The sequence below is a fragment of the Antechinus flavipes genome, chromosome 5 (genome assembly GCF_016432865.1).
Source record: "Antechinus flavipes isolate AdamAnt ecotype Samford, QLD, Australia chromosome 5, AdamAnt_v2, whole genome shotgun sequence".
NCBI lineage: Eukaryota > Metazoa > Chordata > Mammalia > Dasyuromorphia > Dasyuridae > Antechinus > Antechinus flavipes.
The window spans coordinates 25,291,797-25,313,185 of NC_067402.1; the positions used below are offsets into that span (position 1 = coordinate 25,291,797).

A 21,389-nucleotide genomic window follows, 5' to 3' on the forward strand; every position below is an offset into this window, starting at 1 on the left:
TAGGAGTTCTTAAAATGGAGTCTATAGATATCAGCAGGGTGGGGATGAGAATCCATGCATGAACACGAAAACAGCAAAAATATATCCCTATTCTATATAGTTTCATTTCTAATCATTCTATGTATTTTATTTCATATATTTTAAATGTATTTTTTCATGTATTCTGAGAAGGGATTCATAGGTTTCATCAGACCTGTGGGGCCCATGACAAAAAATAATTAAGAACTTCTGGCCTAGAGGGGCTTGTTCTAAATTATATGATCCTATAAAAGGGAGAGAGAGTGAAACCATAGCTCATTAACTTAAAATCACAGATGCTTTGGTTTCCCTTTTAAACATCTTTTAATTGACTTGATAAGACATTTGTGGTAAAACACAGAAAATATATTAAGTGATCAGTACCCCATTTTTAAAAGCAATTTTCCCACCTAACTGCAGTTAAAAATCACAGGAGACAACTGAGGCAAGCTTGGTGATAGAAGGGGACGAGTCATGAGGAAGTTCTGATTTGGAATCTGGCTTGTCAGTTATGGGCTATGGATCTCTGGGCAGGTCACTCTCAGACTCAAGTTTTTTTATCTGTAATATGGGATAATTATAGTTGTTGTGAAGATCAAATGAGAAAATGTATATCAAATATTTTGCAAAACCTTAAAGCGTGAACTAAATGCTAGCTATTATCATTGTTCTTTAAGTCCATGAGGCTCAGAGTGGAAGTGCTGCACACACATACACACACACACACACACACACACACACACACACACTCAGCCTGAGAGCTGGGCTCAAGCCCTTCTTTTGACCCAGATTGGCTGTGGGATCCTAGGCCTTGCCTTGTCAGTGCTTCAGGCACTTGATTTCTAATGGGATCTGAGGTTGCAGAGAGTGTCCCAACCTCCACTGGTGGAGGAGGTGGAGGAGGAGGGCCCTCCTCACTTTTATAGGCATGGGGTCACGGATCTGTTCCCCATGTTTGTTATCTGTATATTTATGTAGATCAAATCTTTTCTTCCAATTTATTTTAAAATGAACTAGTCACTAAGATGACATTTGGAAAAACAAAACAAAACTAAAACTAAAAATCAAGATAGTATGTAAAATGGCCACCATCCTTCCGTGGATAGTTTGGGGCACGTGAAGGTGGTCAGTTGCCAATAAGTGAGGCAATTGTTTAAAATATTTCTCAGCATAGGCCTCTTCCTTCCTCTTGTCTCCCTCTCTTCCTCCTTCCCCTCTCTATGTTTCCTCCCTCCCTTCCTTTCCCTTTCACCCTCCCTCCCTCCCCCCCTTCCCTCTCTTTTGTTCCTGCTCTCACTCCTGCTCTCTCTCACTCTGGTTCTCTTGTTCTCATTCACGCACTCTATCTCTTTCTCTCTCTCTCTCTCTCTCTCTCTCTCTCTCTCTCTCTCTCTCTCTCTCTCTCTCTCTCTCTCTCCTTTTTTTCCTTCTTCTTTCCCTTCCTGTTTTTCTTTCTGCTTCTTGTTTTGCTTGAACCTTCACCATAGCTTAGTTGTTAGAACCTTGCATGAATATTTTTATATCAGCTCATATTGGTGTTATTCACAGTCAAGAGCATTTTAGAACTTTTCAACAAACACAGTGCAAGATTTATGAACACAGAATCAGATGAGACAAGTATGGAAAACATTAAGAGACATTTTGCTGAAGGGATGCCTTGTCTGCTGATCTGTAAAAAGTTAAAATTATTAGAACTCTTCTTCCTCTAGAAGCCTGAAATCTCCCATCTTGTTTGGAGTCCCCCTTTTAAATGTTATTATAAACTTTATATGGTTTTAAGAAACAACCATTTGTCATTTATGGTGATGACATTTTAGGAAAAAAGAAAAGACTAAAAGGTTGTTTGGAGCCAGATGATGGAAGGCCTTCTGTGCCAGTGGGTGGGGGGGAATTACTCTTTTTTGATTGCACAGAAGGGAACCCTTGAATGTTTTTAGGTGGAGGGATGGAACTATCTTAAAAGTACCTTGGAATCATTACTTGAGCAGCAGAGCTGAGGACAGATTAAGATGAGGAATAGAAGAAAATCAGTGTAGGTGAGAAAGAGGAGGAGGCCCCAGACTACAGTAGGGACAGTGGCGAGAACCCTCTCCCCCCCAAAGTTAGAGCTCTCACAAAGTCACAAGGACAGAGAGATGCATTTGGATGTGTAAGCCAAGGAAGAGTGTGAATGACTATGGAGTTAGGTACCTGGAATTCTGAGGGGATGGTTATGGCATTAGCAGAAATAGAGCATGAAGGGGGCAGGGCTCCAACTTAGGGTCTAAAGGTGATGGCTTCAGTTGTAGACATGCCCGATATTCTATGGGAGCCACTTGGAAACACGGGCCTAGAACTGTGGATGAGCTCCAAATGTCGATGTAGGAAGCAGCTGCATAGAGCATTACTTGAAGCTGTTAATTTAAGCTTCTTCTATGGAAAAGTAGAATGGGGCTTCCTTTTTAGAGATTTTCAAACAAAAGTTGGATGACATTTTCCAAGTATGTCCCAGAAGGGCTTTCAGCTAAGGCTTGGGTGGCTTCTGGGGTCATTTTCAAGTGGAGTTCTAGTCATTCTGTGGTTTTAGATATAATCACCAAGAGAGAGGGTGTAGAGAGAGAAGAGAGAAGGTCTTGGACAAAAGCTTGGGATCTCCACAGTTGAAGGTAAATAGCAAATTGAAGTCTGCTAGAGAACCACAGAAAGAAGCCCAAAGCTGAAAGGGTATGAGGAAGCGGCTGGTAGTCTACACTGTGCAGAGACGGAAGGAGGGCAAGGGCAGAAATACAGTTCTTGGATTTGGTGATAAGAAGGTCATTGGTAGCGCTCGGTCCTCTCTGAGAGCTTTGTATATAGGGTGGTGGTGATGGAAGTCAGATTGCAAAAATGTGAGCAGTGAGTGGGTGGTGGGGAAGGAGGGACAGTGAGCATACGCCACTATTTCTGGGAATCCGCCAAAGAAAGGGAACTGTACAGAATGAAAGTTTGAGAGAGAGATTAGACAGACTCAAGGCAAAGTTTTAAAGTCCAAAGAAGTATTTGCAGGTTAGAAATGGTAGAATATGGGCAGGAAAGAGAGATGATCAACATTGATGTGAGAGGTGCAATTGATGGTGCAAGGTCAAGAGCAATGCAGGAGGAGATAGACTCAAGAAGAATGGATTAGGATTTTTTTTTTAAGCAAGGAATGAGATCTATCTCTACCTACAAGGGAAAGAGTTGTGAACATATTAAAAGAATTTAGACATTTTTAAAAATGCAAAAATCGAAGTGGGGGTATTGAATAGTCTGATTGTCTCATTAAAGAAATAGAAATGAGGTCATGAGGAGTCAAAGGTAAATCTGAGAGTATGAAAAGATTTGGGTCAGCTTTTGTGATAAGTGCGATGAAGAGACAGTAGGTGAGGGAGAAGAAAACAAGCAATTATTTGGCACCTACTATATGTTAGGCACTATACTGGGTTTTTTTTTTAACATAAATTTTATCTCATTTGATCCTTAAAATAATCTTGGGAAGATGGCAGTTACTATCCCCACTTTAGTGACAAGAAGCTGAAGCAGGTTAAGTTGTTGTGTGGGGTCCCACAGCTAGTAAATTCAAAAGCTGCATTTGAAGTTGGGTTCCAGACTCTAGACCCAGGCCTTTACCCGCCCCACACCTACTGCCTAGAGAGAGCGATGAGCAGGAGACTGGCCTTGTAACAATGAAGGACTGGTCATAGTTAAGTCCTCCGGGTGACGTTCTCTGGCCCAGCTTAGCAGCCAAGGGATGAGAGCAGGGTTGGGGTCTGCTGGGCTGAGTGGTGAAGGGGGCCCCTCAGAGGGAAGATAGGCCAGAGCCAAGACCAGGAGGAGTCTAGAGAGAGAAGGGAGCCAGGAGAGGCGAGAGGACGGGGCCGTTCATGGGGCGGATGTTGTAGTCAGTTCTCACTTGGAAGAAAGCTCTGAGAGAAAGCTCTTTGATTTTGCTTCTCAGGAGAGTTTTGAGAAGGCCAGCCTGAGCAGCAGCAGCAGCGGCGGGGCCAGCCTGAAGAGCGAGCTCTCGGAAAGCGCCGACCTCCCCCCGGAGAGCTTCCAGCAGCCCTGCGGGAAGGACGAAGACAGAGCCTGCGACGAGCTGCTGTCCGACGATCACTACAACTTGGAGAACATTGACAAAGGTGAGGGCGTGGGTCGGAAGGGCCGGGCGGCCGCTGCGGGGGCTTCTGTGCCGGGATCTCTCACGTCTCCTCTTTGGTTGCACAGACATATATTCAGAATTAGATGATGAACTGGACATCTCCGACGCCTCCAGCAACTCCAGCTCGAGCCCTCTGAAAGAGTCGACATTCGGTAAGTGCTTCCAGGGGCAGGTCCGTGCGCTAGAGGCCGCAGGTGATGGGCTTGGGGAAGGGGAAGAAGCCCTCGTCTGGCTGTTCGGGGCCAGGCAAGGCAGTGAGTGCTTCACGAAGGTTGTGAGGTAGGTGCTTTATTATCTCTATTTGACACCTGAGGAAACTGAGGCAGGCAGAAGTCGTGCTTTAGTTTGTGTTTGGGGATGCGCTGGACCTCAGGACTCCAGGCAGAATGCGCTCTGCCTGGGGTACCCCCGGTGCCCTGGAGCAAAGAAAGGGCAAAACAGAGCTCTGGCCAGCTCCGGCACCCCGTGTTGTCCAGGGTTCTAAGGGGGCCCGAGGCTCCAGCCATCACGGCACCATTTCCTGAGCCCGGCTTCAGATGTGCTAGCAAGTAAGTGCAGGAAGCGTTCAGCCACCCCTAAGGGTTATGGAGCAGACCTAGATTAATTGTGATCGTAGCCCTTATTTGCTTTGGTGGTCATCCTCTGATGGATCTTATTGCTAATAGATTGTCTTCAGAGGGGACTCAGTCCAGGCCAAGAACATTATCTGAGGGGAAATTCCTGTTGGCTGAATTTCCCCACTGGACTAGAAGGTCTTAGAAGGAAAGCTCCATGTCCATAAACATGAGAGCCTGACCCTGGAAGCCCATCTTTGCTGGAAGTCTCTCTTGTGGTCATTTAAGCTGCATTCATCCCTCTGGTTCATCAAGGTCAGCCTTCAATTTAAAGAGAATCTGAAAGTGAAACTGTTAGCCTGAGTTATCAGTCACCAGAGCCTGATGGACTTGGCCAAAGTGCAGGCACCTAAGCTGCCATCCCGAGTTTCCCGAGTCCTTTCGAGAAGAGGTCATCAAAGCTCTTCCTTTCACGAGACAAGTAGATCAGAAAGCCTTTTAAAGGGGGCAGTCCATCACTTCAGACCATATCGTGCATCCTAAAGTTCATAAACACTGAGCTGCTTACAGTAACGGTATCAGAGTCAGCCAGAGACAGGAGCCACAGCTGGATTTCCTATTGACTGAGAAAATCGCATTAACATTATCTATGTTCTACTGTTTTTTTATTAATTTTGTTAAATATTTACCAATTGAATTTTAATTCTATTTGGGCTTTATAATTTGCTGAATACCTCAGACTGAACCATTTGGAGAGGGATTAAAGACAACTAATTAATATATTCTAATATACGAAGCAAGGAACATTGTAAGGCATTCAGTCATTGCAAGGTTCTGTATGTTTAGCTCAATCTCGGTCTGGACTTTAAATAATTATGATATAAGAGATGGTGCTGCCTCTTTATGCCTAATGGTTTTATTTTTTGTGCTTCTATTTTCCCTTTAGCTTCATTTATTTTTTTTTCCTGTGTCCTTTGTTCATTTCTGGTCCTGCTATTGTAATTTGTTGCAGTGTTTAAAAATTTTTAAAAGAAATCTTTTAATCAAGTGATCGGAGCTTGAATCTTAACTCTAACAGTTGTACAATCATGGGCAAAAAGCATTTTTCTTGGAGCCTCAATTTCCCCGTCTGTCAATATCAGATAATAATATTTGAACTAACCTCCTCACAAAATTGTCAGAAAGTATTTTATATAGCTTAAAATACTTTATAGATATGATCTGTTTTAAAATCAGTTTGTTAAAAAGTTACTTTCTAGCAAATATTTTTCCTAATATTATATTTCCTACTTATGTAGAAATTTTTGCAATATTTAAAACTGCTCACATAACAGAAATTCTGTGTAATAGAAATCTAAATTTTTCAAATGTAAAAGATCTTTTTAAAGAAGAAAATGTAATGACTATTCTGTGCATACATTTGTTTCAGGCATTTTAAAACGGAGTTTCAGTGCTTCTGGAGGAGAAAGACAGTCTCATGGAAGGTCTGTAAATTTTTAGCTGTCAGAAATATTTTAAGCTTTGCAAAGTCAGGATATTGCTAACTGGGCTGGCTGCTGGAAAAAATGTCTCATGTCTTACAGTAAGCAAGAGATTTAGGACATATCGTGTTGACTTTTTTTATTCATGTAACTGGGTACTATGTATGCACTTATATAAAAAGAATGTTTTCAGAAGGTGGTTGGAAAAGGTAGGTAGAAAGCAAATATTCCAATACACACGGAGAAAATGTCAAATTAAGTACAGGTTTGCTCTAAATTGCAATGACCTTAATCTGAGTTTGTTAAGATAGTTATTGTAAGGAATAGATCTTTGAATTACCCAGGATTCTCCACTTTACAAAATGAGCCCAAAAAACCCAGTTCCCTTATTATGTATAGATTAAAGAAATCCTATTGCTATAACGTATCATGAAGATGCCCTTTCTTGAATTAACATGGAAAATGTTTGTCACCAGATAAATCCTTGAGTAGCCAATTGTTTGAAGAGTAGTAATTGCATTCCTGTATCAGCAGAAGGCAAAAGACTCGGTTTGCACCTTGGAGCATCCCTTGCGATGGCAATATGGTGGCAAGATCTCTATGGGGAGATTTAGCCCTGGGGATAACCAGAGCTGACTGGGAAGGCCACTTGTGTTGATGGAAAACAACGGATGCTCTGAGACAGGAAATTAATGCCTGCAGGAGATGTAGGCAGCTCACAGAGGGCCTATTCCAAGCAATACAGGGATATGGCGTAATTTATTAAGCGTCGTACGGTGTGCTGGAAAGACAAAGGGGACAGGATCATAAGTGATTGTCCCTGCCCCACTGATCATGTTTTATTGAGGAGATATGTTTTATGTTCTTGAAAAGAAAGCAAAAAATGAAAGGCGTGTGTGTGTGTGTGTGTGTGTGTGTGTGTGTAATATATATGTACATATATATGCAGTAGTGCAGAAACAACAAAAAAGAATAAGAAAAAAGTATTAACTCTCGGATTTCATTAAGATGATCTCCAAAACTTATTAAAGGACATATATTTGTAGTCCTTCAAAATATTAAAGAAAGGGCAATGTGGTATTCACCATATAATTAATTTATTATGTATAGGCTCATAGATGTGTTTTCATTAACCTTTAATTAAAGATTTTCTTATAAATTATTTAAATGTAAATGAGCTATTAGAATGTAAAAGAGGAGATAGCCAGTAATTCAGTAAGTACTTCCTGCTATATTCCAGGTACTATGTGGAAGCTGGTAGTACAAACACAGTGAATGAATGGAACAATTCCTGCCCTTGAGGAGGTTACATTCTAGCAGGAGGTGACAAGTATGCACCTTGAGTGGAGAGGGAATACAAGGTGTGAGGGTGGGAGGAAGGAGAGCCCAAAGAAGTGATGTTGGGGCAGCTAGGTGGCGCCGTGGATAGAGCCCCAGCCCTGAAGTCAGGAGGACCCCAGTTGCCTCAGCAAAAAAATAAATAAATAAAAGAAGTAATGTTTGAACTGGGTCTTAAAGGAGGGGAAATGATTCTATGAGATGGAGGTGATGGGAGAGTTCATTGCATGGGATAGTGGGCAAAGGAAGGGAGCTCTTTCTCTGGAGGTGGATTTAACATATGAGCCACCTTGGATCATTGTATTGCTGAGAAGAGCTAAGTCTATCATAGCTGATCATTGCACAGTAATACTGGGTACAGTGCACTCCAGTTCTGCTCATTTCACTTTATTTATATGTACATCTTCCCAGATTTTTTCTGAAATCACCCTGCTTGTCATTTCTTATAACCCAACAATATTCTGTTATAGTCAAAAGCCACAGATTGTTTAGCCAATCTCCCAGCAGTTTTTTTCCTGTTTGTTTTTGAGACATTTGGGGTTAAGTGACTTGCCCAGATCACACAGTCAGGAAGTGTTGTGTCTGAGACCAGATTAGAACTCGGGTCCTCCTGACTTCAGGGCCAGTGCTCGCTCTATCCACTGCGCCACCTAACTGCCCATCCCCACGGCAAGTTTTTTGAGAAGAGAGAGACCTATTCAGCTCTTTGCTTGAGAAAAAACAATTTGACAGCAAAATTCTTGAATAGAATCTAGAAAAAAATTGTTTGAAAAAAGCAAATCAATGTAATCATTTTGCTTGTCTTGAATTATGTATGAGAGACAGTCTATCTTTTAGATATATAATGTAGCTCTATCTCCATATGAGATATAAAAAGAAGATGGGAGTTTCCATATCAGGGAGCTCATAGATCAATGGAAGTCAAGTTGAGGGCAACATGAAGATAATTGTGTATCTTTCGTTTAGCTATAGGTTTCCTGTGTGCTATGAAGATAATGAACACTTGATAAATGTTTGTTGATTGAACAAATGCATGTGATACATAAGGATAGACCAAGATCTAAGATTATCCCCTGGACTCAGTTCTTCTAGCTTCTTGTTTTATTTAGTTAAGCATCTGAGGCCATAAATATACTGCAATATACCCCATACATAATAAGAACAAGAAAATTTTCCTTGTGTTAATGGAGTTTGTAGGCAGCATTCGAAAGAGTTTCTCATAGACTGACTGTTCAAAAGTCCACACACATGTATGGAGATAATTTCTTGGGCAGATGTTCCAGGAGAAGAGTTACGGCCCATGTTGATGACATTAGAAAGATCTATACTGATTTCCTAAAAGAAAATATTTTTCTTTTTTATTGTTTGATTCTTATTTGTTGAGAACTCATTATAGATAGTAGTAGTTAGCACCATAGCCACATGAAAGAAAGGGAGACAATCTCCATTCTGCTAGAACTTAGAGTCTAGTAGAGAGGAAAAGGAAGAAATACAAATGGCTGGCATCTATGTTCTGTAAGCATGTTTGCTCAGCTGAATCAGCTGAAAGTTTTCCTAATTTTAAGTGTTCCTTTAAAATCACCTCAGGAGCTGAGAATGACAGAATGCATCATTTTATGGATGGGTCAACAGCGTAAAAATCTGATTGAATTGATGGAAGGAATTGAGATATGACAGACACTTAGTAACAATGATCAAGAAAAAGAGAATGTGTATCTGAACTCGTCGGGATGTGCAAAGCTTCTCAGTTCACACTTAGTTTTAGCATCAAAGCCAGAACTAGAATACACTTCTGTGCAAGTTACTCTTGACACTCTTTGAAGGCCCAAAGGCAGAAGAAGTAGTTCTTCCCCCTAAAAAAGTGGCCCCCAAACACTATGCGACCTGGAGTAGGAAAAGAGGGAGTTCCTTTTAGGGACTCATCGAAGAGGGCCTGATGCGAGCCTGAAGCAGGGTCAGAGGAGACTGGGGAGTTCATGAGAGAGAAGTCATGCAGATGGGCATGAAGTTTACTTATTGGTCATGAGAAATGACTGAGCATGAGGAGTCAGGGGTGACAATGAAATTGAAAAGTGAGGTGTCCCGATGACTGGGGCTTCTGGGGCAGAAGGAAGCAAGTTTGGGGGAGAAGACATTTAGTCTGTTTCCTGCCTGCTCACATTGCCTTGCTTGTGAGGCATCCCTTGGGCAGTGATGAATAGCCCACAGACTATTTGATCCCACAGGGATTTGAGGTTAGAACCCCAGAAAGAGACTTGGAGTGTGTGTGTGTGTGTGTGTGTGTGTGTGTGTGTGTGTGTGTGTGTGTGTGTGTGTAGATGCTCATCAGCATAGAGAAAATAGAGTTCATGTGACTAGAGAGATAAGAAGACCTAGGACAGATCCTTGGGGTTTTCCATAGTTGGGGACGTGAGGTGGAGATGGTCCTTCAGAGGACCTGAGAAGCAGCAGTCACATGGATAGCAGAACCACTAGGAGGGTGAGATCGTAGGGAGTCAGAAAGGAAAGTGCCTCCAGGAGGGGAAATTGGGCCCCCTCTTTAGGGGCTGCAGAGAAATAAGATTTGGCAATTAAGACGCCACTGGTGGCTTTTGAACTGAGAGATTCAATCCAATCTGATCACATCTGGGAAGCCTTCACTGATCTCTCTATCCAGAAATAGCCTCTCCCAAATGTGGAACACTTAAAGCACATCTTCACACATCTCTGCTGCACTTATCAACTTTACTTAGTGTTAAACGTATTTCTACCTGTCTTATCTCCCCTACAAAATAATTCGTTGTAGGCAAAGACCCTGTCTCATGCATTTTTATATCAGTGCCTTGAACAGAGAAAAATACTCACTAAATATTACTTTTAAAACGAAGCAATAGGGGCCGCTAAGTGGCCCAGAGGATAAAACACTGGTCCCGAAATCAGGACTTGATCCTTACTAGCTGTGTGCCCCTGCACAAGTGACTTAACCTAACCCCACTTGTCTAGCGACATTTTTTTTAAATGAAGCAGCAGCATGCAGTAGTTTGGGGTGGGTAAGGAGCAAAAAAGAAAAAAAGAAGAGAGAGCTAGAGTGAGATCCTGTAATGGAAGGCTCGCCGGTCCAGACTGGATTGAGCAGCCAACAGGAATTATAATGAACACATTTGCTTCTTTCCTGGACATTACCCACTTCTTCTAAGCTACAGATTCCCACAGCTACCGATGACCTTCCTTCAAACTCTGTCAGTCTTTCTGTGATAAAGTTTATAGATGCCTGAGCCCAAAACCCTTCTGCCATCCCGGACCCAGAACCTTGGCCAATGCCATGAGCTTGAAGCCCTGCTTTTTCTCCTTTTCTTGTTGCTTAGGAACAAGGTTTCTCCACGCCTGCCTGCCTCTTGTTGCCACGGAAACAGGCCACAGGGAGCAGACAGCCTTAAGTGGTCCAAGGTTTTCAGTAGCCAAGATCTGCCTGTGGGCTTCCAGCTTTCCCTCTGCTGACTTAGTTTATTTCTATTTGTGTCTATCTGATGCAGGTGTGTTTTGGCATTTGTGTTTAAGGATGATTTAAATCCCGGTTTTGCAGGTATAGCAGCAAGACCGTTGTATGATCTCAGTCGATGTAGCTGGTCTCTCGTTAACAGCTGCTGCTGCTTTTTTCAGAGCTTCCCCCCATCATCTGCTCTGCCTATTTTTCTCATAATCTCTATGCTAATTTTAGTAAGACAGAGCCAACTGGTCTTTGCTCGTCTAGAACCAACTTAACTTATCTGAACAGTCAATAGGAAATGTCATCACCAGGCCAGAGTCACAATTCCCTTGGTTATTATGCTTTCTCTGTGAAAGAGCTGGAAGTGGATGGTTTATTATTTCTTTGTTTCTGGCGTCCCTGTGTTTTATGATCCTCAAATCTGATTTGATAATTTTAACTTGTCATTATATGCATAGCATTAGGGAATGCTTTGAAAAAAGAGCTTGGTTTAAAGGCCTTTAAGGAACTCCTCATATTTTAGCCAGCAAAACAGAATGGAGTGACCAAGGAAAGTCACAATGCCCCTTCTTTAAAATGGAGGGGGTTGTTAGTCAGTAATAGCTAACATTCATATAGTATTTTTGGGTTCAAAAGCTTCTCTTCTGTCTGTCTCTGTCTCTCAAATGTCTTTGTCTGGTTCTCTGTCCCCCATCTGCCTCTTATGAAATCTCATTTGATCATCATAATTTTGTGATGTAGGTGCTGCTGGTGTCCCCGTTTTATAGATGAGGAAACTGAGGCAGTAGAGGTAAAGTGAATTTCCCATGATCACATAGCTAGTAACTGTTAGAGGCAGGAGATTCAGGAGACTCAGGTCTCAGAATCATAGATCATGAGCTGGAAGTGAGCTCAGAGGCATTCAGTCCATCAGCCTAATTTTGTAAATGAGAGAAAGTAAAGTGATTTGCTCCAGATCTTGAAGAGTTAAGTATCAGGAATGAGATTTGAATGAAGGTCTTCTGCTTTCAGAGCCAAGACCTTTTCACTGTTTCATTGATCCCTTTTGACTCATATGCCCTTCATCCTCTCCCCTGTGAGCAGCCTTAAAGGTGCCAACCAAATTGCAGTGAAGCTCCTTATATTTCCACTTGAAAAAGAATTAGCTCAATCATTAATTTATTTTCTGATCATTTTACCCACAGTAAAATTTTTTAAGTCTGAATTTTTGTGGTTGGTTTTATCAAGTTACAACCTACTTGGCTACTGCTTCAACCTGTTTGGGCTGTGTAATATGCTTGGAAGGCATGTAATGATGTAAATCAAAAGCAACTCCCTTGAAGCTAGAATTTTCTCCGATCTTCTGATTATTCCGGCACAATGGAGAAGCCACATCGGACTTTGGAGATCGGATCTGCAATGGAGTTAACTTTGCAACCTGTCTTCATCAGATCCTTGTCCTCTCCTAAGCTTGCTTGGCTTCTCTGGGATCTTGCTAATCAGTTGGGAGAGCTGGTCTGGGGTGACCTGCCATTTGCTTCTCAAAAGCCTCCCTGATTGACTGTCTAGAAGCATCATTGGCTGCTCTGCATGGGTGAGTGTAGATCACTCTAGATCCAGTTTCCTAGCTGGAGTTTCCTAGCTAAGAGTCCCCTAAATAATGAAATCAGAAGTCTTGTCAAAATCTCATTAAATATCTGCTCCATTTTCAGACCAGGAAATGAAGTCAATTTCAATCACTTTTGGAAAATCTGGAATGGTTTTCCTTTGGACATATTATTCCAATCCATGGCCTTGTGCATTCACACTAATCTACCTGCTTGCCTTAGCATGTGGGGATTGTTCACCACAATCCTAGTATAACTATTTGAATTGAAAATGCTACAGCATTGTTAAAAAGAGTTGATTCTCTCCCTATTGCCATCTGTTCAGTTGAGTCCATCCAAGAATTAATGGTTAGCCATACATTTTGACTTTTAAGTGATATTACTTTGAGTCACAATTAGACTCTCCTTTTTTATTTTTAAATTCAAGATGACTGAATTGTCTTCTAATTAATATAATAAATGCTTATTTCTACTTATGTACTTTTCATTGCAATCTATTTGGGAATGATTGGAACCCAATTAAAAGTTAGCTGTAAAACTAAGTTAGAAACCCTAATGGCTTCTCTAAAACACAATCCTTTAGGTAAGATTTCACAGAAGTTAGAAGTATACTAATTCCAGCCATCCAAGAAAAATGAATTTTCAAAAGCAACTAAGTAATTATGATTAAAAAAGAAGTTCCTAATCATTTTTAAAGAAGGATTCACAATTATGTTTTGTTTATGTCAAACTCATATGGAAATTATTTAAATGTTAAGCATCCTTATTTCATTGCTTAATGTGATGCTGTCAGTGAAGTAACAGAGTAGAAATATAAACCTCAACCCTCTGCCTCAAAAACCCAGGCCTAGAAATAGTAATATAGGCTTGGGGGGAAAAGTCATGCTGGTCCCCTAAGAACCTTTCTCAACATATTTGGTATGCACTGGGCAAACCGCTCAAAGATAGGAGATAGATTTACCAGCAGCTTATAAAATGGGAAGACAATTTGAAAGGTGGATGAAAGAAGGCAGGGTAGGATAGGGTAGGAGAACTGGGGATAGGAATTGGCATTATGGAGCAGTACTAGCTGTACTGTGTTTTTGGAATAATTTAAGTCATGAGACCAGGGAAATCATTTATTTTCCAGGGTTCTTTTTTGGACACAGTGAAAATAAAAAGGATTTTTTTTTTAAGAGTATATATACTATAACTTTAAAAAATACTTTTCCTTAATTAAAAATAGTCTTAAGAGATATTCTTGTTTGTAATGCCATAATCTTTTTTGAATGAGATTTCTATTTTTATATTTTGTTTTTACCTCTCATACATTATTTTCCAATGTTTCTGGCTTCTCTCCCTGCCTGAGAGTAAGCACTTTTGATGAGGAATTAAAAAGAGGAAGAAAAACGATTGAATAAAACTAAGCAATGTATCAAAAAAGCCTGATGTTCTCTGCAGTGTACAGTCCCCCAGCCCTGCAAAGAAGCACGGGATAGGATTTTCTCTTATGTCCTCCTTGGTGACCAGTTTCATCATTCAACATTTATAGCATTTAATTTCGGTTGTTTTGTTTTGTGTTCTTTCCATTTGCATCCTTGTGGTCGTTGCATATGTTGTTTTCCTGGTTCTGCTTTTCTTCACTTTGTCTCAGTTCAGATGGTTCTTCTCACACTTCAGTTTTCCTCATAGTCATCGTTTCTTCCGACACAGCCATAGTCCGTCACATTTGAGCGCCCATGGCTTGTTTAGCTAGCCCACAATTGATGGACCTCCTTGGGTTACATGTCTGACAGAGTAATGTTTGGGGCGAGTGCTTGGGATGTTTTCTTCACCTTCATAGAATTCCACATTGCCTGCCCCAATAAATGAATGAATATGCTTCCTGTGTGACTGACTTTGTGCTAAGTGCCTTGGAGAAGAGAACAAAAAGCAAGGATGTGATGAAGATGGCTGGGAGGGAGCAGCTGCAGCAGGGTTGGGGTTAGGCTGGGGCTTGGAAAGATAAGGATTTATTTACCATCCAGAAGCCAGGACACGAGAACTGGTGGCAGGGCCTAAAATTGTTGGACGAAGCCTGGGCTGATCTTCCTCTTTCCAGGGCCTCGGATGTCTCGCTGAACTAGCATGATGTGGCTTGTCAATGATTCTGACGTGTGACAAGATTTTCTGCTTCTTATTGATAGAACTCAATTCGATCTTGCATTAGAATGTCATGCTCATAAATATTCATTCTTTTTCTCAGGGAATACACCGGAGGAATTGGATCAAGACCAAGACCAGGTAATTTAATATTTATATCAAATGACATATACACATATATATGTAAAAATGTTTTTTAAAGCCTCTTCCGAGTTCATTGGCAATTGTGTTACAGTTTTATATCTTTCCTCCTTTTATTTCTTCAGCTTTGCTGCCTCTTGACCTGCTTCTGAAAGTGCCATCACTCATGTTCAGGGCCCACGTTAAGAAAATAGAGGCCTCGTTAGTGACAGGGTGGCAGTCGCACAGCCTTCCCGCTGTGATTCTTCGCAATCTGAAAGATCATGGTAGTACTTATTAGATCATTTTGATGTCGAGCAAACAATAGGAGAACACAGAATGATAGTTGGGCCAGAAGCATCTGAATGATCCTTGAGATGCCATTTGAATAGAAACAGCGGGGAGACCCATTATGTTTGTCCGTCCTTAGGAGTACGGCGATTCAGTGGATTCAAGTGCTTTCTGTGTTCCCTTATTTGATGGAAAGATTATAGGCTATTTCTCCATAATTTTCATTTCTGCTTTGGGGTATTTAAGGGGAGGAAATGTTAACCAGCTGAATTATTGACACTTTCAAGGACACCTGCTAACCATATGCTAGTAACATGCATGGATGTGACAAAAGCCATATTATACGACCCATACGAAAGGTCTCTTTTCCCGCCTATTCTGACAGACTTCACTGACCCTTTTAGATTTGAATACAACACACTATATTGTCAATAGTTCTAGAATTTTAGAGTTCTCTCTGATGTTCACATCGAGTCATTGATTTGGGAATAAGAATGTTTCCTTCTGTTTACAAGTGCCACAAAATAATGTTAAAAAGTCATAAAATAAAATATAGCTTTTATTATAACCACAGAAGCTATGATTCTGCCTTTAAGGTTTGAATCTAGGATCAAAAGTCTGAATGCCATTATTTTGGTGAATGGGTATGATACTTGATGTTAGTAAATAAATTTTAATATATGTATATATATATTATATATATATATAAAATGATTTATACATAAACATATAGACATATATATATAAACAGATTTACAGAAATAAATTTATATATGTATATATAACGGTGTATTATGTTGTATATGTAGAATATATAAACAATTATATAAATAAAATGTTATATGTGTACATAAACATTTATATGTAACATTTGACATGAATATAGAAGCCTATACATATATAAATTTATATGTACATAGATATATTACCCAAGATTTGTCATTTTTATTCCCTTCAATGAGGTGAAAATAAAATAAACTCAGGTTGTTTCATGTAAGATGCTATAAATGTGAGTATAGACCATGATAACAGGGCTAGGTTGTGGGGCAATTGATTTCTGTTTGGAACTGTCTTTATGGTTAGTTACAGCTCAATAAGATAATTGGATAATGCTCTAAATTACTGTATTGATCACTATGTGGTTTGAGTGTTTTGAGATCTAGGCAAAACCTCATCACTAAGCTTTACCTAGTAAGATGAAATTCAGTTAATCATGTAGCAAGCATTTATTAAGCATCTACTGTGTACCAAAGGCTGTGGCTGTCAGTGCCATTTGAGCCATTTGAGTAAAGTTGTGCTTTTAGACAAAGATGAAATAGTTCCTGCCTGCATGGAGCTTGCCGCTTGTGTGCTCTTTGGCGTGTTATATAGAGATGGAATAGTTCATTGACTGAGGGCCAGGAAGGAGCGAGGCGTGCCTGTTTGGGAATGGGTCTTCCTTGGGAATGTGGCCTTTGGCTGCGCTTGGAAGGAAGCTGGGCTTGTAAAAGGCCCAGGGAGGCCTGGGTCCCCACTGGTGCAGAGGCTCAGAGGTGAGAGATGGTGCACTGGGTGCAAGAGCAGCCTGCTTCATGCCGGTATCCTACCTGATGGATTGGCGAGGGCACAGAGCCCGGAGGCCGATCACTGTGGAGCACTTGGTATATGCCGGGCCCTGGCTGCTGAGCACTTTCCAGTTACAGTCTCATCTGTGAGCAGGGGCTGGGATTATCCCCATTTTACAGATAAAGTGACTTGTCCAGGATCACAACTAGTAACTCTCTTGAGGCTAGATTTGAACTCAGGCCTTCAGGCCTAAAAGCACAGCACTCATTAATTTACCTGACTTTCCAAGGTTGAGGTGCCGCCGTGGGGAATGTCGTGAAGATGGCGCCATCGCCCTCGGGAACTGATGGGCTCCGTGGGCCACGGGGTGGGGGGGGCGAGGAGCCAGGAGCAAACTGAGCCTGGGGGACAGCAGATGGTGACGGATCGTCAGCTGCGGTTTGAGAGCAGGAGAGAAGGCTAGCCCAGAGATTTATTATGCACACAGACACAGAAGCAGTCAACAATTCTGTGTCCAATTGATGTGCAATAGAAGCATCAGATTGTTTTTGTGAGACATATGCTGTTAGTCAGAGTAGACAGTATTTTTATTTCAATGAAATAAGAAAATGTCATTTCTGGAGCCTTTAATCAAATCATTTACAATCTAGAATCATTCTCGTCTCATACGTTGTCATCCTTAGGGCCCAAATTCTTCTACCATATAATCCTTACTGCAATGAGATATTTATGAAGTGATTCACACAGTGCTTTTCCCCCTTTAGTTTTTTTCCCACAAAAATTAATGTTAACTATTGATTTTCTTTAAAAATAATTTCTTTTTTTTTAAGTTAGAAAATACCTTTTTTGGACCTTTCTTTATATTCCTGAAGTTAAGCACAATGCACCACACATAGTAGGTACTTAATAAATAGATGTTTGCTGAATTTAATACTTTAAAAGTTGATGATGAGCACCAATGTGTACATTGACATAAAAACTTTTTGTTCTTAATATCCTGATTCTAGTATGTCTATAGTGAATGTATTTACACCTTTGATTTTTTGTTGTTAAGATAGATAAACATGAAGCATTCTACATTTCCTTACATGTTTATTAGCCCACTGGATCCCCAGGAACAGGCTTCTGCCAGGTGTTTTTATCTCTACCTAACTTGTAGTTCATTCATGTAACTTAGTTTAGAGTCTAGGGATCCTCAAACTTTTTAAATAGGGGGCCAGTTCACTGTCCCTCAGACTGCTGGAGGGCCGGATTAGAGTAAAAACAAAACTTGTTTTGTGGGCCTTTAAATAAACTTCATAGCCCTGGGGGAGGAGGATGAATGAACATCCTCAACTGCTGCATCTGGCCCGTAGGCGGTAGTTTGAGGACCCCTGGTCTAGACAGCTAGGAGGCGTAATGTCCTGGAGTGGGTGTAATTGGAGCAAGCCATTTACCCCATCTGCCTCAGTTTCCTAATCTGTAAAATGATCTGGAGGAGGAAATGGCAAACACACCGTATCGTTGCCAAGGAAACACCAAATGGGGTCACAGAGAGTCACACATGACTGAACATCAGCAAATGTGAGGGGTCCATAAGGACCCACATCATCTGTGCTGGATGAACACTCAGCACTTCTTGCATGACACGGTTCCACCTTTGGGATCCTAGGTAGAGCAGCCAGGGCTCATTTTACAAGAGAGGGCTGACTGAGAGTGAGCAGCTGAGCTGAATTTGAACTCAGTCCTTTCCATATCTGGGGGATTTTGGCTTTGGCCCCCGGGCCATACCATAGCACAGCATAGTGGAAATTGCCCATGGTTCTCCATAGCACGAGGAAGTGGAAGTAGCCCCGAAGGCCTGCCTACAACTCTGACAAGTCACCACCTCTCCAGATGGCACCTCGTTTGTGCGGGGGGCGGGGCGGGGGATGACACACTCCTGCGAGGGTTAACGCCACGGAAAGAATACTGAACTTCCAGCACAGGCCGAGACTCTCTCCTCTGCCCTCCCTGGCTGCGACTGTTTGACTTTAGGCCTCAGTTTGTTCATCTGTAAAATGTGTAAAATGCAACTACCTCAGTGTTATGATAACAAGACAAGATCATGTAAATATACAGCTTTGCAAACCTCAAAGCACAGAGAATTGCTATTATTAGACCAGTACTACAGACCATTCAGTGCTCCACTAAATTACTTCAGATGTGACTTAAACTTTTCCACCATGATTTTTTTCCATAGAGATTTATAAAAAAATAAGAGAAAATGAGCTCTTGGTTCCCTGCTAAGTTCTTGTCTATTATTATTATTATTATTTATTATTTTACACACAAGCTTTTTATACCTTAAAGCACTGTGTAAATGTCAGCTGTTAATATAAGTATGATAGCGTGCAGTACCCAGTAGGCTGGTGCAAATGCACTCTAAATTTTCCCTCAGCAGATTATTCCGTAGGAACCCCCTAAAAGCCAAGGTGGAAGAGAGGATGAAGTTTCTCGAATGTCCCTTTGGCTCCCTGAGTAATTTCCTTTAATCCAACGCATTTGCCTGGTTGATTTATTTTGTACATATATACATCTTATTAATTCTAAAGCAGTCTTGGGTAAATTCATTAGTCTTTACTGAACTGATAATTAATTTATATGCTATAATTCAGAAACTTTGAAGCCTTGACTTTCTCTATAATTAAAGTTTGTGATTTTTTTTTTTGCAAGGGAAAAAAGTTTGAGTTCCATCTTAGTGTTGTAAAAGAAAAAGCTTAAGAGGTTTTAAAATCCTCGGCAAATCTTTACTTGGCCTGCAAAGCTGCATTTGTCAAATGACAGGAGTTTGTAGCATGTTTGTGGTGTATAGGGTGTAGGGAACCAGGAGCAAGCCCGATGTAGGGAAGAAGTATGAAGGGGGGCCACTGTCTTTGAGCTTGGGAAAGAACTGGGTTAAAACCTCTTTCCTGATGCTTAATATGACCTTCAAGTCATTCCCTGAGATTATTTCCTCATCTGTCAAATGAGCTTTTGATGTCCCTCCCAGCTCTAGAACCATGAATAGCTATCAGCACATCAGGGGTTAAATAACCATGTTCCATCCATAAAAAGGAACCATAAGAAAGTTATTCTATTGCTGGAATTTGTTGTTCTCCTGACAATAAGTGTTCTGTCAAAGGTAGAACACATTAGCATTTATTTGGCCTCCAGTGCTTTAGTATTTCTAAAAAAAAAAAAAAAACACACACACAACCCATCTTTCACATTGATTGACCTGCGATCTGGGACAGAGAAGAGGCTTGCTTAGTTTCCCTGAGATTGACAACATTATTTAGGCAAGTCACCAGACTGGTGGAGGGGATTCTGGTATTCTCTTTCTCAAACAGAAATAGGAACTGTGATTCTCAGCTGTTAATGATGATATTTTCTTATTAGACACTGCAGAACCTATTTTTAGACTTGTCTTTTGTTCATAAAGGTCAGATCTAAATGAAGCATTTAAAGCATGAGCTGAGTGATTACCCCTGCCTGTGCAGCTCATATTTCTATTACCCTGACTTAACTCGGAGGAGTCCCCAAAAACCTTCCTTCAAGTTGGATATTGAAGCAAATACTTGCTATTCATTTTCCAAAGAGCAAAGGCTTCTGGTTTATATTTCATCAGTGAGCACTGGAAAGATTTTTAGGGCATGGAAATCTCTATAGTATCATGGTAGCCATCAGGGTATCTAGTATAAGATTCCAGATTGAAGGCACCCTCGCATTTAAAGGTGCCCCACAATCCCCATATAAGTCTCTGCTGATTCTTGACTTGCCTTGTTATTTCATGGGTATTAGCTTTGCCTCCCAGGTAAAACACCTTATTTTTTACTACTTCATCACCAATAGCACTAGCAGTGTGTGGAATATAGGAGCAGGTGCTTCATGAATGTTTGCTGGATTGAATTGAGTACAGTAGTGGAAACTTAAAAAAAATTTGACTGAACTTCAAAGAGACTTTTGAGATCTAAGCCCCTTCATTTTCTAGCTGAGAACACTGCAGTCCAAACCAGGTGAATTGCCCACCACTCATAAGAAACAAAGCTTGGATTTGGACACAGAGTTTAACACCGACTCCCATGGGTTTTTGTCCACAGGTGCAGTGGATGACACACTTATTCCCCCTCTGCAGTGAGAACCATAACACGGCCAATCCTAAGGAGTCTAAATCCTGACGTGCTTTTGCAGGGTGTTGGATCAAGCACCAAAAACTACACTTTGAAGGAGAGGGCAGGGCATGAAATTCATTGTCATGATTATGATGTGGTTATAAATTTAATTAGCAGGAGATTAGCTTGCTTTCCCTGAGCAGACACCACTTGTGAGCAAAGGGAGACACAGCAGAAAAGTGGTCAGGGCTAGAAGGATGCTGACTAGAGAGAAAAGTGTTGCTGGGGGGGAGGGGGGGAGGGGTAAGTTTGTTTATGGGCCTAATCAGAGATTAGCTATAAGGCCCTCGCCTTTCTTTGTAACCTAGCATTTAGTAAGGTGCCTAGTCCATAGTGATGGCTTAATAAACGTTTAATTGATTGACTGTTGCCACCAAATTAGATCAGTTGTTTGCATATTGTTCTAGCTGTGCTGTGGGGCTCCACATATAACTTCATACAAATACTAAAAAGCTTGTTGGAAAGTATAGACATGATTAACAATAGATTTTATATTATATATATCTATAGATATGTATATATAGATAGATAGATTTTA

At 40.9% G+C, this 21,389-nt stretch overlaps 1 protein-coding gene across 1 annotated transcript in view; it reads left to right on the top strand.

Moving 5' to 3' along the window:
- Positions 1-21,389, top strand: part of NEK10 (NIMA related kinase 10) — a 214,046-nt gene that overhangs the window by 154,459 nt on the left and 38,198 nt on the right. The window contains exons 27-31 of the mRNA XM_052000279.1: positions 3,974-4,157; positions 4,243-4,329; positions 6,161-6,215; positions 14,827-14,864; positions 14,990-15,130. Coding sequence (XP_051856239.1) covers positions 3,974-4,157; positions 4,243-4,329; positions 6,161-6,215; positions 14,827-14,864; positions 14,990-15,130 — 505 coding nt within the window. The remainder of the gene's footprint in view (positions 1-3,973; positions 4,158-4,242; positions 4,330-6,160; positions 6,216-14,826; positions 14,865-14,989; positions 15,131-21,389) is intronic.